An 18,255-nucleotide genomic window follows, 5' to 3' on the forward strand; every position below is an offset into this window, starting at 1 on the left:
CTTCAAGCATTAAATTTGTCAGATGCCTTCTTATAAGAGTTATTGCCCTTGACAAGGGAAAATGGCAGGTTTTTTTTTTTTTTTTTTTTTTTTTTTTAAAGTTTTCAGCCAATGTCTTGAAAACTATGATAGATTTAGACTTTTTTTACTGAAATGATCCTTATGATAAGTCCTATCAAAGTTTTCTTGAGACAAAATTGTTGGACAACTTCTTGTTTAAAATTTATTGCCCTTGAAATGCAAAATTCAACCAGGTGAGCAATTCAGGCTCCTGGGAGCCTCTTGTTTATGTTTTTTTTTGGCTATTTTTAATGTTATTTCTTTCAAAAATCTCCTCATTTGACATTATTTGACCAGTTGGAAGCAAACTTGGTATGAATGTTACTTTGGGTATCCTGCATGGAACTGATTTGTGAATTTTTTATTCTTTGAAAAACATGGCTTCTCTTACTAAAAATAGAATATAGCGGTCAGACAGTTTTTTGCATATATCTCCAAAACTGTTAGGTTATGCCAAGTTCTTTCAGTAGCTGAAATGATGTTCATTATTAGGCCTACTAAAGTCTTTAGGGATGGAAGTTGTCAGACAACTCCTTGTAAGAGCTATTGCCCTTTTCAGCCAATATCTTGAAAACTATGTTAGCTAGAAAGAAACTTTTTTGCTACAAGATTGAAGTCATCACTACAGAAGTTTTATGGTCATCATCATGAACTCGTGGATCGTTATGGTGTATCCATCTGCACTATGAAAATTAGACTTTTTATGAGCAACTCGGCGGGTGTTTCTTGAAAAACAGAGGACGCTTACCCTACCGGTGCACCTGGTCCATGCTCTCAGTTTTTAGTGGAGTCTGAGTTGCTCATTTGCTTTTGTTACTTTGTGTGTATGATTTTAGTTACTTTATGTTCTTTGTTGTGTATGTCTGTTTTCCATGTCTGGTCTTTATCCCTGGATTACATTCTTTTAATTACTGCTATAACCTTGGTTCCCTTAATTACTCTTTCAATACTGAAATGATCCTTATAATAAGTCCTATCCAAGTCTTCTTGAGTGAAAATTGTCGGACAACTTCTTGTTAAATTTATTGCCTTTGAAAGGCAAAATTCAACTAGGTGAGCGATTCAGGCTCCTGGGAGCATCTTGTTTGTCAAACATGATAACAGAGGAAAAGATTAACAGTCACCCACTCGCCAATGGCAACCAGAAATGTGCCTAAGGGACCATTTTTTTCTATTTTAGTAGCCCAGTTGGCAAATTGCCAAAAATATTTTTGTAAACAAAAGTTGCGGTTGGAGTTTTAACTGGTTACCATTCAATCGAAAACGTAGCGTCCCTAGTTAAATTTTATAGGTAACCAGTTTTAATAGTACGAAAATCCTTCATAATGGGTGTCCGTTTCTTATTTATGATTGCTTATTAATTTCCCCATCTGGTATTTTGTAAAATGTGGAATTTTTACGTACCAAAATTTTGTCCGAAAAAGTCTGGGCTACCAATTTTTTTCCGGGGCTAATTGATTTTGTAGTTTAGTAGCCCAGGTGGCTACTGGCCTCAAAAAGTTAATCTTGACCCTTGTGATAACAAAGCATGTTACCTTTACTTACTTAGTTAATAAGGTATGATTTGTCAGGTGAGTAATTCAGGCTCTTCGAGAACTTCTTGTTAATGGTCTTCAGAATTTCAATGGGCCTTTCTTTAATTTTGTTTGTAAAAAAAATGTGATTTCATCTGGACATTTCAGTTAGAATTTGATAAAAAGCACATGGCCCCCTCTAATCCCAATTTCTAGGATACTTGATTTGCAATGTGTATTGCCCATCAATGTTGCAGGTATTATTTCAATGTTCCATTAGATGTCCGATTTTTTCTTGCTATATATTACTATATACAGTGAATGTTAAGAGATACTTTTTATTAAACATTAATGCTGTAGTAGTGGTCAACCATTTTGATGCTTTAATGCAGCAGGATCATTTCAGGTAATGAATTCATTAGTGTTGCACCACTATTTATTATACTCCCGCCCCAAACAAAGTGTTGGGATATGTAGGCATCACCCTATCTGTCTGTCCACATTTTTTGTAAGCACAACTCCTCTTAAAGGGAATTTATGAAATTTTGTAGGGTTGGGCATCCAATCTTGGTGTGCATGAAAAAATGTAATTTGTCAGAGGACTCCAAAGGGATATAATTCAACTTAAAGGTTTTACACAGTAAAACCTTGTTAGTGCAACACCTCCTAAACCATGAAGGGATTACAATGAAATTTTATAGGAAGGTTGAGCATCATATGTAAATATGCATGAAGGAATCTAATTACTGGTAGAGGACTCCAAAGAGGAATAATTGAACTTAAGGGTTCTACATTTAAGGTCTCACTTACCACTTCTAGGTCAAATGGCTATCCCATATGTAGTACAGTGGATTCCGCTTAATTGCATAGCCTATTTGCCATAAACACACTGAACTTAGAGCTATGCATTGTAAGTGCAGTATTTGTGTGTATTCTGTTAAAAAGTAGTCCAAATAAAGCTGAAAATATGTACTTTAAAATCATTTTTGAAATTTACTACAAAGTATGAGTATTGTTTACATGTGTGAGTAATTTCCCTCAATGCTGTCAGTTAGTAGAAAAGGTAAAATTGTGTATTTTCAGTATTAGAATATTTAGACTTTCTTTTGCTTGTAAAATTGTTAGTGGTATAAACTATATCATTTCAGAATATCACCAAGATCAACATCATTTATGACACTCATTAAAAGTAAATTAAGGGGTGAAAGTAACATATACCTTGAGCATCATATGAAAAGCTGTCAAAGTATGGGCTATGGGAAAGTAAGTATTGATTTCTCAACTTGCAGAGCTATCTTGAAGACTTACTTATTGTATAAATTAATTGTACAGCTAATGCCTCAATGAAATGGTTTAGAGTAATGAAGAAATGTATGTTTTTCTTCAAATTAAGAATTCATAATTGTAATAATAACATAATTCATCTATTGCAATTATGTTACCTGTTTAGGTATACTAATCATTCACCTTTTTGAAATGAAACATGTTATGCATTTCCATCTACATGTATTTAAGTTCATTAGATTACTATAGTAGAATGAAAAAATTCATTGAAAATCTGATCTTTGTCCTTATTCATGAACTAACAAAATGGTTATTAACAGAAAGGGAAATTTGCATTAAGGGTATTGTAAAGGTTTTCAATTCCTTGATGTATTTCATGGCTAATGCATTTTCAACATCATATGAACTCGCGAAGCATTTGCTCCAAAATACATCAAGGAATTAAAACGTTTACGATACCCTTAATACAAATTTCCCTTTCTGTTAATATCCATGTGGTTTTTGTCGGTGTTTAAGTGTGATTGGTGATGACATATTTTTAAGAACAAGAGCCTACAATGGTATGAACAATATGTCAAGCTAAAAATACACCAAAAGGTCATGATTTATTATTTTTGTATACATTTTCCTTTTTCCTTAACACTCCTACAATATAGGTGGTAATATTAGGAAAAAAATTGCATTTGGGATACTAATAGGAAACTTTTATTTCATGATCATTTTTACTTACATCACCAACAGTAAGAGCAAGTCAAGTAATTGCTTGAATCCATACGTCATGGTCTGTTTGTCCTCCTGTCATGCTTTAGGAGGTACATACCAACTTTGTGTAATCTGTAACTCAAAAAGTATTTAACCAATTCGAACTTCAAACTTTGCACATTGTTCATATACATATACAGTAGTCCTTCTCTTATGTGGCCACCCATACTGCAATTCCAAAACTGGCCACATGAGAAAGGTGACCTCATCTTGAGATGTGCATCTCCCATGATAGGCATAGTTGATTGATTTCTTCCAGCATTATTTAGCAGTGATTCCCAAGGTTCATAATGGGACCGTCAGCAGTGTTGGGAATCAATAAAAATTATTGATCGATTATTGTGGTTAAAAATAGAACAAATTGTCTGTCAACAGAAAAATAAATACATTTGTAGTCCGGTCAGACAAGAGAAAAGATGACTTCGAAAAGAAGGATAAAGAAAAAAATCTTCATGTTTTTTAAGATATAAACATTAGGAAATACAAGGTAGCCCAGACCATATTTTTGTTTAACATTTTCTTTATATTCAAATACATTTTACCCAAAAGTTTGGTAGTCTTGCTCAAAATCTAGTAGCCGTGGGCTACTGGGTGACTGTTAATTTTTATCCCTGATGTATGGTAAAAATTCAGTCATGGCGTTAAAAATTTTGTGTTCTCTAGACTATACACCTGATTAATATTTCTGTGCCATAATGGTCCAGTGTTTTTTTTTTTTTTTTATTAAGCAGGGTGTTTACATGGCATAAAAGTCGAAGATACAAGTCAAAATTCTTGCAAATGAAAATTCAGGTGCAATTGTTAAATCCACACTGAAAACCAGAGTTTACCAAATGTTACTTTTACAATAAACATTTGCCCCGTGCAGGTCTGGGTGTCAAAAGAATAGGTCTGCAGCAGCGCTAAGCTTGTCATAAAAGGCGACTAAATAGTGCTCAGAACCCTAGCTGGGGGCTAGGGCGCTCTGCCCACAGAGCAACTGGGTTGTGTGCCCCAGGTGGTGGATTGGGGTACCCGTGGCGTGTTACATGCTGGGTTTGTCAGGCTATAATACGGAAAACCTGACCGCAAACCATAGTGGTGCACTGTGTTGGGAAAGATGCCACGTTCCTTGCAAAGAACCCTACTGTGGTATTCTCCTGGAGTAGGAACCATTAGGCTCCGCCACAGGAGGCTAAATTGCCTGATCCTATCCACTTCTCCCTGTTTCTAGTGGCAATCAAAATTTGTCGACCCTGTTATCCTTGTGTCCCATCCCATTTTTCATTTCATCATCATTTCATGTTCATTTTATCATCCACTTCATGTTCATCGCCTGAATAGAGCTGAAATATTGTTGCTCGGGGTTAAACCCCAACAATCCATCAATCAATCATACAATAAACATTAACAGGGAATGATGCTAAAAGTCTATCTGAGCACAGCAAGAGTCACTGTTAAGATCTATTTAGTTGACACTGACATTAAATACCTCAGGTAGCCCCAAAATAGTCTGTTGTTCATAGGATTCCTGTTTTTATTATGTTTCACTTCCACCCAAAACACTGAAAATTAGTACCCCATAAATAACAATGAAACCAATGTATATGCCAAAATAAAATGATTGCATGTTTTTTCTATTGTGTGTAGAAATCAGAAATTTTAAATTGTTGATTAAAACAGTTTTGACTTGGTTTCAACTTTTGACCGAGAAATAGCAGATTCACAGTAAAGTTATATTTTTCTCCACCTTATAAGTGGAGAAGTCAAAATCCATGTTGACAGATCTAGTTTTTGTACTGTATTTTAAAATCTATTCATTCTGTTAAATATTGTAATTTTTTATCCACTAGCAAACAAATTTTTAAGATATATAATGGTATCACCCTGTTTTAGGTGGTGATGGTGTCACTGATTATGAATTTTTTAATATTCCTCATAGCCCCCAAAAAATTAACATTTTTTAATTTTTTGTTTGATTTTGAATTTTTTTTATTACATTTTTCATCCATGCCTGTATTTATCAGATTTCAGATATATCGTATGGTTTTCAAGTTACAAGGGACCAAAGGGGCCATACCCTAAAAAAATGACTTTTTTGATGTCTGAATTCAGATTCCTCTTTTGAGTGGGTTTATATTTATAGAGATCCAAGGCAAATGTCTTTGATTTAGCACCCTTAAAGCAGAATTTTTTGTCACCTTTAATTGAATTTTATGCTATATTGTTTCCAAACATGTTGTGATAATAATGAACTGTAAGTCCCTATGCTTTAGTGTGTACAAAACTGATATTGTGTCCACATTTGCCCCAAGTGACCAGAATTCAACGTACTGCAGTGTAATGATGTGCTGCATGAAGTTCTCTCTTTAGTAAAAGGTGTAATGACTTGTAGAATTTCATTGAACAAAATGTTAAATCTTTGAATAGAAATTTTAAAGCCCTCAAAAAAGTTTTTAACTGTATACTCTAAATTATTAAAAAAAATGCCATGAAATTAGTGACTTGTGCTCAACTTTGACAGGAAATGAGACTGATACAACAAAAACATTTAAATATTTTTTTCTTGTTTATTTTATATAAAAAAAGATCCCCAAAAAATTTGGTCTGGTAAAAGGTAATGCTTTAACCTGACTATATATCTTGTAAATGAAAAAATACTTGGGATCCACTGATTGTTAGCATGTTGAACATTTTTTCAATGGTATATGCTATAAATAGTACATGTACTTAGTATGTAACTGGGTAATTTGTAACCCATACTATAGTTTTTTCAACTCGCTAAGTGTTTATAGTGTATTAAAATAAGCCAATAGTGTGAGAGATGGACAGAGTTTGTCTTGCATGCTACATGTGCATTTATGTCTAAGTCTGTATTATGCATATTTAGTTATAGATTAGATTTGATAGGCAAAAACAATGTGTTTAGTTCCCAGGCCATAAAATAACACCAATACGATATTACAGTGTCGCAGGTCCAGACATGTTTGAGTCTTGGTTTTCTTTTTGGTAAACTTTTTTTCAAGTTTGTATAATGATAGAAATGTACTAGGTGATAATTTAATAAACTCTGATGAAAATTTGATTTTTAAAGAATTTCTTTTCATGTCACTTTAAAAATAAAATGGATTATAAGGTGATAAAGGCAGAGTTAGAAATAGTAGCCTGCCCGCCAGCCCGAGATTGGCTATTTTTTTGGCAGGGCTGGCTAATTTTAGCGAAAATTGATATAGCCATAAAGTAAATATATTGAAAGAGTAATCAAAGGAATGTAATCCAGGGACAAAGACCAGACATGGAAAACAGACATACACAACAAAGAACATAAAGTAGCTAAAATCATACATACAAAGTAGCAAAAGCAAATGAGCAACTCGGACTACACTAAAAACTGGGAACATGGACCAGGTGCACCGGTAGGGTATTCAGGACTGGCTGGAATTCGAGAGAGTTTCCTACCCTGATAAAGGAATGTTACATGTAGTAAAATCATTTGTCCTTCTCTTTTGTCTGCTGAAGTATATTTATAATACAGGTGTATGTTGATGGAGACAGTTTAAGTGGAATCATATGTACTTTACCACTGGTTAGTGACAATATACTCAAACATGACTCCCATGGGTTTTCTTTCAACAATGGATCATTTATGGTCATGGAAAGGTAAACATCTAAATTACATAGTGCATGAATTTTCATTTACGTGAAAGATGGTACATCTTCATTCTCTGCCATAAATCTTACTCAATCTCCTGCTGACAGATGGTAATTTTAACTTTTGTTTAATTTTAAATAAACATATATACATCATTATTATTATGCTGTTTTTATGCTACTTAAAACTATGGTTTTGGGGCATATTGTTTTATCCATGTCCCTCAAGTTTTCATATGATAACTCGTAATCTTTTGCACCAATTAAAATGAAACTATTGGAAAGTGTACATATAGAGTGGTAATCATCTTTTAATTAAAAAAAAAAATTCCAATCTTTTGATTTTGAGTTATGAAAATTTATTCACAGCAAGGGAGGTGTTTTTCAGTTTTTGCACGTGCTTGCAAAATTGATCACCATGGTGAGACAGACCAATGCCGAAATTTTCTTAAAGATATGTTGCTTGATGTTGGAGTTATTGCCCTGAAAGGGTAAAAAATTGACTATGCGAGATTTATTTTATAGTATGAAAAATGGATGGATAACTAAGATGCTCTCTATTGATTAAATGATTCTTGTGACAATAGTACAGTAAGGTCAAGGGTTCAGCTTTAGAAAGCTATTTTAATTTTATTTTAAATTATTTGTTAATTTGTTTGGTTAAGTGGCAAAATTTACTTGTTGCAGACATGTTGGAATAAAATGTGGAAGACCATCCTGCACATACATGATATCATATTTTAAACATTATTCAAAGTATAAAGAATTAAAAAATCTATACTTTTGTAGCATGTTGTGGAAGAACACAAGAATCACAGCCAAAAGGTTACATAGAGAGGCAGCCCCTGGTGGTGAAGTTGATTTACTGATAACTGAGGCTGAATTCATAGGGTATTATATCATACAGATTTTCTTCCACATTTTCGTATTTCCTGGAACATACTTTTGTGGGGGGTATATAGGAATCACCTCATTATACCCCTATCTATCTGTCCATCTGTCTGTTCACATTTCTTGTAAGCAAAACTCCTAAACTGCTCAAGAGATTTTGATGAAATTTTATAGGAAGATTGGGTATCATATGTAAATGTGTATGAAGGAATATGATGACTGTCAGAGGACTCCAAAGAGAGACAATCCAAATTAGGGGATTTCACATGGTGAAACCTTGTGAGCTCAACTCCTCCTACACTGCTCTAGGGATTTTAATCAAATTTTTCGGGATATGTAGATGTGCATGAAGCAATATAATACTGTCAGAGGACTCCTAAGAGAGATAATCCAAATTAAGGGTTTTGCATGGTATAACCTTGTAAGCGCAACTTCTAAACCACTCAAGGGATTTTGGTAAAATTTTATAAGAAGGTTGTGTTGCATGAAGGAATATGATTATTGTCTATTGTCAAAAGACTCCAAGTGAATTATCCAAATTTAGGGTATCACATGTTAAAACCTAGTAAGCACAACTCCTTCTAAACGGCTTAAAAAGGGATTGATTTTAATGAAATTTTATATGAAAGTTTGGGCATCATATGTAGATGTGCATGAAGGAATATAATGTGGATGTGCATGAAGGAATATAACTATTGTCTGAGGACTCCAAAGGGAGGTAATCTAAATAAGGGTTTCACATGGTTAAAATCTTGTAAGCGCTATTCCTTAACTGCGTATAGGATTTTGATAAAATTTTATAGGAATGTTAGGTATCATATGAAGATTTGCTTGAAGGAATATAATTACTGTTGGATGATGACCAAAAAAAATAATCCAACAAGGGTTTTACATTAAGTCAATTTGAAGCGAGGGCTATTTTCTTTGTGAGCTTGCTCACTGTATTTCTAGTTTATCCTGTTTTTACCGTTATTATTCTTTTTTTTTTAACTTTTTATGCCCCTGCTATGAACTGGTGGGGGGCATATTAATTTACCCCTGTCTGTCCGTTAGTTCGTCCGTCCATCCGTCTGGATTACACATAGTCATGGCTTGTCCGGCTATCTCCTCGTATAGTTTTTAAACTACATCTAAAATATTTTAAGGATATTTCTACCTATGGTGAGTCTGTGCAGGATCAAAACATTTTGATTTTTATCAAATATTACGGAAATTGATGATAGTTAGACTTGGTCATTTTCATCAGAAATAAGGCTATATGGCTTGTCTGGCTATCTCCTCCTGTAGTTTTTGAACTACATCTAAAAGATTTTTTTGCAGGATGTTTCTACACTTAACAGTGGTGTGCAAGGTCGTAGGATCTCGATTTTCTTGGAATATTATTAAACTAGATGATAGTTGGACTTAGGAATATTCCGGAACTGGGTGTTAGTTGGACTATTGTTTTACTTCCAATTTTTCTGACTTCAGCTTTGTTGACCCCATAAAATCAGGTCTAATCATAATCAAGGTTTTCTCAATTTTTTATTTGGAAGAGAGGAATAGTAGTTTTGTTTTATACCCCCACTCAATTGTTAACTTGCCTTTCATTTAAATATTTGTATGACAATAAAGCTTTTCTATAAAAATATTGATTCACATTTCCTTTGAGAATAACGAAAAAATAAATATAGGTCATATGTCACATTAACAAATCTTGTAAAGCATAATTTTTGTCTCTACCTATATATTGTACTTCCCACATGCAGGTCCAGGTGTTAAAAGAATAGGCCTGCAGCAGCACTAAGCTTGTCGTAAAAGGCAATTAAATAGTGCTCAGAAACCTAGCCAGGGGCTAGGCGCTCTGCCCACAGAGCAACTTGGATGTGCGCCCCAGGTGGGGTACCCCTGGCGTGTTACATGCTGGGGTTGTCGGGCTATAACATGGAAAACCTGACTGCAAACCATAGTGGTGCACTGTGTTGGAAAACATGTCACATTCCTTACACGTTAAAGAACTCTGCTGTGGTATTTGATAGGATTAGGAACCTTTGCGCTCCGCCACAGGAGACTAAATTGCCCAACCTTACCCATCCCTCCCTTTTTCTAGTGGCAACCAAAATTTGTCGACCCTGTTGTCCTTGTGTCCCATCCCTTTTTTCATTTCATCATCAGTTCATGTTCATCGTCTGAATATAGCTGAAACATTGCTGCTCCGATGTTAAATCCCAACAATCAATCAACCTATATATTGTACTAGGATTAAAATTTGGTACTAGGACTTTTTAAATTTTTTTTTTCCAAAAAACCTAACCACCCCCTTTTTCTTCTGCTTATTTATTTATCATTTCATCCCCATTAAAGTAAAAATAGAGTACACAATTTATATTGATGCACTCAAATTTATAAAATTCTAACTAGAAATACTTTTAAGGCTTAATGCATTGCATTGTAGATATTTTCAAACATCATCAAGCATTTTTGTTCAAAATTTAACGGCTGAGAGGTTATCTAATAGAATATAAATACACACATTTAACACATAGGATGACAAATCTACAAATTTAATCCAACTTCCATACGGGGAAGGTTAAACAGAACAGCTGTTATTTTGGCTACGCCTAGGGAAATGTTTGTCACAAAAATTACTGTATTTGCCATATTAGAAAAGAAATAATTCGTGGAGGGGGTAGATTTGTACTCATTTTAACATGGATTTGGCATTTATATTCTTATTTAACACCAAGCGATAGTGAGGTGTTAAATAATTGAATATAAATACTGTACCCATGTTAAAATGAGTACAAATCTACCCCCTCCACAAATTATTTCTTAAATGATTTGGCTCAAGTTTTCATAGGAATTCGTTCCCACAATGTATTTTAATCAAAGACTGTATTATAAAAGCTATTATATCTTTTTAGAGTGTAATGCTCTTAAAATAATCAACTGGGATTTGCATTTCAGGAAACTTCGACATCCGAATATTATGATTCTAATGGGTGTGTGTCAGACTAACAATTTAGAAAATATGGTCTTGTTGTTTGAGAGAATAGGAGATGGATCACTGTATGAAATTTTGCACCAGAAGGTGAGGTTAAAAATAAGTTATGAATGCTCTACAAGACTTGTTTATGATCATATTGACATAACAATATTATTTCTTTCATTTACATTAAAAATATACCTTGTTTAACAAATTGAAATAATTCCATATGAATCACCTAGAAATGATGATGTATGATTTTGATTTTGAAACCTTTAAACCTTTTATGGTTGGTGATAATTGTTTTATTTACTGTTCACCTTAGGCGATACCTAAGTAAAAAGTCTATGAATTCTTGCATTGCACATTTAAATGATTGTTCTTGATAAAAATTTAGTAAAATGATCTTTTATAGCAAGAGAGGTTATCCAGTAGTCACATACAAGATATCATTGTACAGATTAGTGATGGTTTGGTCTTCCTGCATGAACAAAACATCATTCATTGTTATGTTACATCCCATGCTGTAATGATGATAAATCCTCGCTGTGCAAAGCTTGCCAACTTTGAATATGTTGTAGACTGGTGAGACAACATTTTAAATTAAGTTTTCATTAAACATGTATATTGTCTGTGAAGAAATTGGTACTTCTTTGAACACTATTTATTATGTCCCATTATCATTTTGATAAAAAAATATAGTTGATAAGTTGATTTTGGTTCATGTAAAGCAAGCCATAGATCCATACACCCTGTCTTTAGTTGAAATTAGTAATTTACTGAATTAGCATTTGACTTACTTGATTCATATCTAAAATCTCAGCCAATCAGAACAAATGAAGTCTAACGTCATTAATCAAAGTGGACGGAACCAAGCAATAGTATTCAAGTCATCCAAAGTGGAGTATAAGCTGGAAAAAGTTTGGTCAATGATTGTTTCTGCCTTTACATCATTTGTTGTGCTTGTACATGTACGTGTATCTCACTTTATCAGAGTACTTCATGATGTTTTGCGTTTCATCGGAAGATGTATATCATGTTTTAAATATTGAACGACACTGAGTTATCAAAATTCCTTTTATTTTTCTACATTGAAAACATCATAGCACATGTATACTTGTAACATGCTGCTTTGAATGATTCACAATCAGGAGTATTATCAAACCATGTGCTCTACATTGCTATGACAAAATTTCAGATTTACTAGCAGAACAAATACAGTAATAGAAATACACTTACTATTGTCTGTTTGATATGTATTAAATGTTCCGATATCAGGCCATTCTCAAAAATATCTTTGTTTCCCGCATCGACCCTCTATTTCCAACATGGGTCATTTGGTTGGTAGATTTTTTTTTCAGAATGGGAGGAAAAATATAAAGTTTAGATTTTTGTCCAATGCATCAACTATGGTTTCATGGCACTATTATTAATCTAATGAAATATGCTTTGAACATTTTCAAATGATTAGAAATGATTTTGGTCCATTATATTTATAAAATAATTTTTGATTTTTGTGAACCTTGATATCTTGAATGACTTTGAAATAAACACACTGTATTGATAACAGAATTAAAATTTATTCAAAACATGAACTGATAAAACATTGAACAGTTATAAAATTGAACAGGTAACAATGATCAACGCAATCGCATTGGGACATTCCTTTTAAGTCTAGGTATTCCAGGCATACATCTTCATATGTTTGTTTGAGTAATATTTTCCTGACAGTTTTAAAGATGATATCATGGTCGTCTCTGAATATTGTTAGCGGGAAGACGGTGGATGCCATTTTCAAATAATGACTCTGGTCATTAATGTCAGACTTTATTGATTGACATTATGAAAAATATCCAAGTACTGCCGATCGTTTGACACGTGTTTACAACAAGGGAAACAACTTCACTGTTTACAATAATATACGGAACGATTCCTGTCAGACAATCCGAAAAAAAAACGACATCCAGTAACCAAAAAAAAAAATCTTGTCGCAACTTTCTCAAACAGTTGGTTGCATGTGGAAAACAAAGGAATTTTTAATTTTGGCCCCATTTAAACAAATACAATTATTCTGTAAAATTTTTATTATTATCAAAATATCTGATATCACTCTTGATGCAAATTCAGTCATGTGATTAATAAAATTTGTTTGTTTTCACACCACGAGCTATTTTGGGTTAATTAAGTACACAAATCAAGCCTTTAAGGTCTCAACAAGTTGAAGTAATTACATAAGTCATACTAATTGTTGTAAAAACAAACTTCTATCATGGTTTGTAATAAATCAGTTTTCTGATTGATTGGTTGACTTTGAGACATCAGGGTTAATCAACTTCAAAGTCCTTTTGAATAAATTTTAACATGGTTATGTTATTGTATTACAGTAAGTCACGAACAAAAGTTCAGATTGGTAACATTAGATTACCATGTTCAGAAATTCAGCCTAGAAATGGGCCAAAAACATCCCTTTTGAAACTTTGAAACTTTTGAAACTTTTTATTTCACTTAGAGGCTCCATATGGAGCATAGTAGTACAAAATAAACATATATAAAATTATGAACAATGTTGAACATAATGAATGAACACAAGAGGAAGGTAATATCATTTGAATAAAGACATCACTATCTTAATAAATTTGGCAAGGCCTATTATAGTAAATATATCTTCACAATTCATTAAATTCCTATAGCCAATAGTATTTGGACTGTCAGTTATGTATTTTGGCAAGAATCTACATCTTTCTTGAATAAAATAAGTACAGTTGAACAGATAATGAAATTCATCACCTAATTCTTGTTTGTTACAAAGATCACATATTCGTTCAGATCTATCAATGGCTAAGAACCTGCCAGATTCAATTGGCAATTTATGACTACTACACCTGAGTTGACATAAGTTATACAATAAATCTTGTGGTAATACAGTTAAGTAATTTTCAAAACCAAAAGTTGTCTTGTACATCCTATAATTAGAACATTTAGAGGAATTATATACTTGATCTTTCCAGTTTTCAACAAAAGTTATAAATGAAAATTTACATCTACATTCTAATCATTCCAGATCTGAATATTACCAGTCTTAATTAAAATATCTTTTATACAGTTTAACCACTTAGAGTGATACACATTTTCTTCATCTAACTTGTATAAAATGTTGTACAAAGTAAAGGAAATTTTTTCATGTTTACCATTTGTAATACTTTCCGAAAAACCAATCATTCTTGCACTGATAGGAATATACATAGGTATTCTACCAAGTTCACTATATATCAAACATGTTGGTGTACATTTTTTAACTTTCAATATATATTTGGAAAATTCAAGATGAATCGCTCAATAATATTATCTTCATATCCCCTCACTTCTGCTCCATACATCAAAATGGGAGGAATCATTGAACGAAACATTTGTAGTTAAATATCTGTAGGTTAACATAGTTTTCTTTATTTGCATAATACATAGAACATAGCTTTCCATGCTTGTTGTACAAGTCAGTCTTTGTTAGATTTAAAACACCCTTTTCTAGAAAATTTAATACCTAAATATTGGAATTCATCAACTGAAGACAATTCAACACCATTAAGATTAAATCTTTCAACATTACAATTCTTACAAAAAATAACAACATTGGTTTTCTCGACATTAATCTTTAAATTCCAAGTCTGACAATATAAAAACATTGCATTCAGGGAAGATTGTAGTTCTTCTGCAGATTTGGCTAATATTGCAGTGTCATCAGCATATAACAATAAATATAACTTAAGTATACCTCAACTTCAGAATCGTCAAACACCAAATGTGCAATATTACTAATATCAGTGAGACCATCGTAAGAATGTGATATAAAATCAACCAGATCATTAAGAAAAATAGAAAACAAAAGGGGTGACAAATTTTCCACTTGTCTAACTCCAATATTTGAAGTAAAAAAATATTAACAAATAGAACCTTCTCTAACACATGATTTGGCATTCTTATACAAGTTTTGAATAACAATTAGTATTTTGCCATCTATAGATGTACTTAGTGTACCTTGTCCAGAGAGTTATCTGCCCTTGAAATGTTTTTTTTAGTGCATTTCAATGATGTTTCAACTCAATTTATAGTCAAATTAAGCTTCCAAAATGGTAGGTTTGTTCATACAATGTTTCATCCACTGCCTGATTCTTACAGATACTGATATTAAGCAGAATATACCCTTATGCTAATCAGAATATCCTATTTATTTATTATTTCAGTCACAGAGTAGAAATTGGCCGTAAAAGTTTTGTGTACCAGAACATGTATCAAAATGTTGCCTATAACTGGATGGCTCCTGAGATAATGAGGGGCAGTCAACCTGTCATGGCTTCTGATGTTTACAGTTTGTCTGTTGTTTTATGGGAAATGCTACATGGTAAAGCTCTTATTTAGATGTGTTATACCCCACACAATAGGTATAATGAGAGGCAGTCAATCCTGTCATGGCTTCTGATGTTTACAGTTTGTCTGGTGGTACATTGAAATAGGTTTTGAAGGTTGTGACAAAAATCATTTAAGATTTGGGGCCAATAAGAAGCTACTTTCATTCTGGTCTAATTCTTATCTTTTTAATATCCAGTCACAATCAAAATACATAGCTGTATCAAGCTTGAATGTTGTGCCCATACCTTCACCAACTGTTCAGGGTTCAACATATTAAGTTGGGCCATGTGAAGCATTTTATGATTTGTTTTAGTGCATGATTTTTATTATCAGCGTGATATTATTAGCATGTTTAGTCAGATTTAGTCACTACATACACTAATTAACACTTTGTGTATAAAATATACAACCAAACTTGTATTACTGCTTTGTTGAAGCCAACTTAGGCAATACAAATATTTTAAACTTAAACCTTTGTGCCACCAAAGATATTGATTGACTCAGTCCAAAGCATCAATGACAATTTGTATCATATAGAAGAGGGACTGATTGCATGAGCCATAAGTTAATGAAGATTTCCATTCACTTAAGTTAAAGTAAACTAAGGTGTGATGCATTGGGCAAAGACATATTTTGCCAGGAAAGACAAGTTTAAGTAATCTGAATTCTTGACTAATTTGACTTCATGTAATACATGGAAGTTGGTCTATATCAATCTTAATATTTTAGGTGAAATACCTTGGGGTAGATTTGATACTGAATCTGTTAGACAGAAAGTTGTGCAGGATAAAGAGCAGTTGCAGATAGAAGCTGCTAAGATGCCTGATGTCTTCAAGATAATATTGCAGTTTGGTTTGCAATTAGATCCTTTACATAGGAAACTACAGATATGTAACATAAGGAACATATTGTCTATTCCAGCCAAGGTAATAAATATCAAAGTTATGGTGAAGCCAATACACTTATTTTGTTTTAACTACTTGCTACCAAAAACTATTCAGCTGATCATCTACCACAATAGAACAGTGTTTCTTGCAATTCCATTCAATTTTGGAGTGAAAAAGTGACAAATAAATCAAGGTCTTTTAAGTGACACTGCCTGTCATAATTCATTACTTCAATATGAATCTCTTAAAACGTCAAATCTGTATTACACCTTTGCAAGAAAAAAAAAACCCTAGAAATACACATGGAATTGTGACAATGAAGTACTTATTCAAAACCTAAGCCAATTTCCTAAGAAATAGATCATTCTTTAAAAAATTGGTATAGATCTGACTGTTGATGGATTTGTTTCTTTGACAGCTTATTAAGTACATCATAAGTGAATTATCATTATTTTGAGCAAGAAATTTCACTTAAGTTCAAGAATTGGCTGTTGTCATGAGACTGAATAAAAAGCTCATTACAGAACAGTAAATATAAAACAGTCCTTTCCTTAAAAATTCTCAAAAACTAGCTAAAATAATTGAAGACTGTATAGGATTCAACTAGCCCAAAAGCAAGAAAAGTACACATTTCACCAGCCCAAATCAATTTTTACTTGCCCTGGGCTTTGGGATAGTAGCTGAAGGAGAGCATTATTAAAACCAACTTTTGAAATGTTGTGTAACTTATTATAAAAAAAAACAGGTAAAAAGCATGTTATATGTTGCTTTATTGTTAATTGAGAAATAAGTGTAATAAAATGTCATCATTAGAATGTAGAACAGTACTTAGACCGACTGCTAAAACAAGTAAAACAAGAAAAAGAAGAAAGTGACCGAAAAGAAGTGAGTGAAAGAACTTCTAAAGGGGCTTCCAAACCTGTTAGACCTCCAAGACCTAAAAGGTATGATGGGGACTCATCAAGGGATCAGTCAGGCAGTAAACCAGCTTCTCCGAACTCTCCAGACAGGTCCAATAGCAGATCACCAGAAAGGCCTTACAGTAAATCTCCCAAGCCTCACAGAAGGATTATTTATGAGGGTCAAGATGGAGGAAGAAGGTATATAAATAATTGGTTTAGATGTTTGTTTTACCAATCCTATACAATACTGTTATATTTGAAATAGGTAAAGCATGTTACATATTCTTTTAGGATCAGTGTACTTTAGTAATTAGTTGTAGTTCAGTTCTCAGATTTTAAAATGTTTATCATACCAAGGATCCGGAAACCGTAAAAAATGCCGGTCATTGACCGACAAATTTGGCAAATGTCTGGCAACCATTTTTCAATATTGGACATAAAAAATTGTCAACCCTTATAAATTACAGTCATCGTGGTTTTATTACTTTATAGACATCCTGGCTACCTGTCTCCTAATTGTTTATTGGAAATTATTTGACAGGTGTACATCAATATCAAGTAGCCGATGTGCAGCCACCTGTGACTGCGATTTTACCTGTAAATGATTAGTTGATTGCATAATTAAATTAATGCTACATGTGCAGCACCATTGCATATATGAATTAATTGAAGTGACTCAGAGAATTTACATTACATTACTTGATTTAAATAAGAGAAAGATTGACAAATCCATATTCTCACCGATTTTTCAGTGGTTAAAGATAGCACATGGTGCTGAAACAACGAATCAGTCATAGTTTGTTATTATTAATTCATCGATTGAATCTTTTTAACACAGAAGTCAACAACGCATTCAAATCAATGTACAAAATGTATTTGCGATTTTCATTTTTAAATAATCAACATTTTTTTCATCACCCGGAAGTTTTCGCCTGTTTGTCGATGTGATGAAAAAG

General features: G+C 33.0%; 1 protein-coding gene across 2 annotated transcripts in view; it reads left to right on the forward strand.

The window, feature by feature from the left end:
* The window catches only part of LOC148618702 (uncharacterized), a 47,745-nt gene that overhangs the window by 12,629 nt on the left and 16,861 nt on the right, over positions 1 to 18,255 (forward strand). For both annotated transcript variants that reach the window (XM_088577859.1, XM_088577858.1), the window contains exons 5-12: positions 2,723 to 2,837; positions 7,135 to 7,259; positions 8,040 to 8,141; positions 11,088 to 11,211; positions 11,522 to 11,691; positions 15,345 to 15,502; positions 16,240 to 16,436; positions 17,211 to 17,497. In XM_088577859.1, coding sequence (XP_088433985.1) covers positions 2,723 to 2,837; positions 7,135 to 7,259; positions 8,040 to 8,141; positions 11,088 to 11,211; positions 11,522 to 11,691; positions 15,345 to 15,502; positions 16,240 to 16,436; positions 17,211 to 17,497 — 1,278 coding nt within the window. The remainder of the gene's footprint in view (positions 1 to 2,722; positions 2,838 to 7,134; positions 7,260 to 8,039; positions 8,142 to 11,087; positions 11,212 to 11,521; positions 11,692 to 15,344; positions 15,503 to 16,239; positions 16,437 to 17,210; positions 17,498 to 18,255) is intronic.

Source organism: Perna viridis, chromosome 4, assembly GCF_037379345.1.
Source record: "Perna viridis isolate PV_CMFRI_1.1 ecotype Kerala chromosome 4, ASM3737934v1, whole genome shotgun sequence".
In the NCBI taxonomy this organism is placed as follows: Eukaryota; Metazoa; Mollusca; class Bivalvia; order Mytilida; family Mytilidae; genus Perna; species Perna viridis.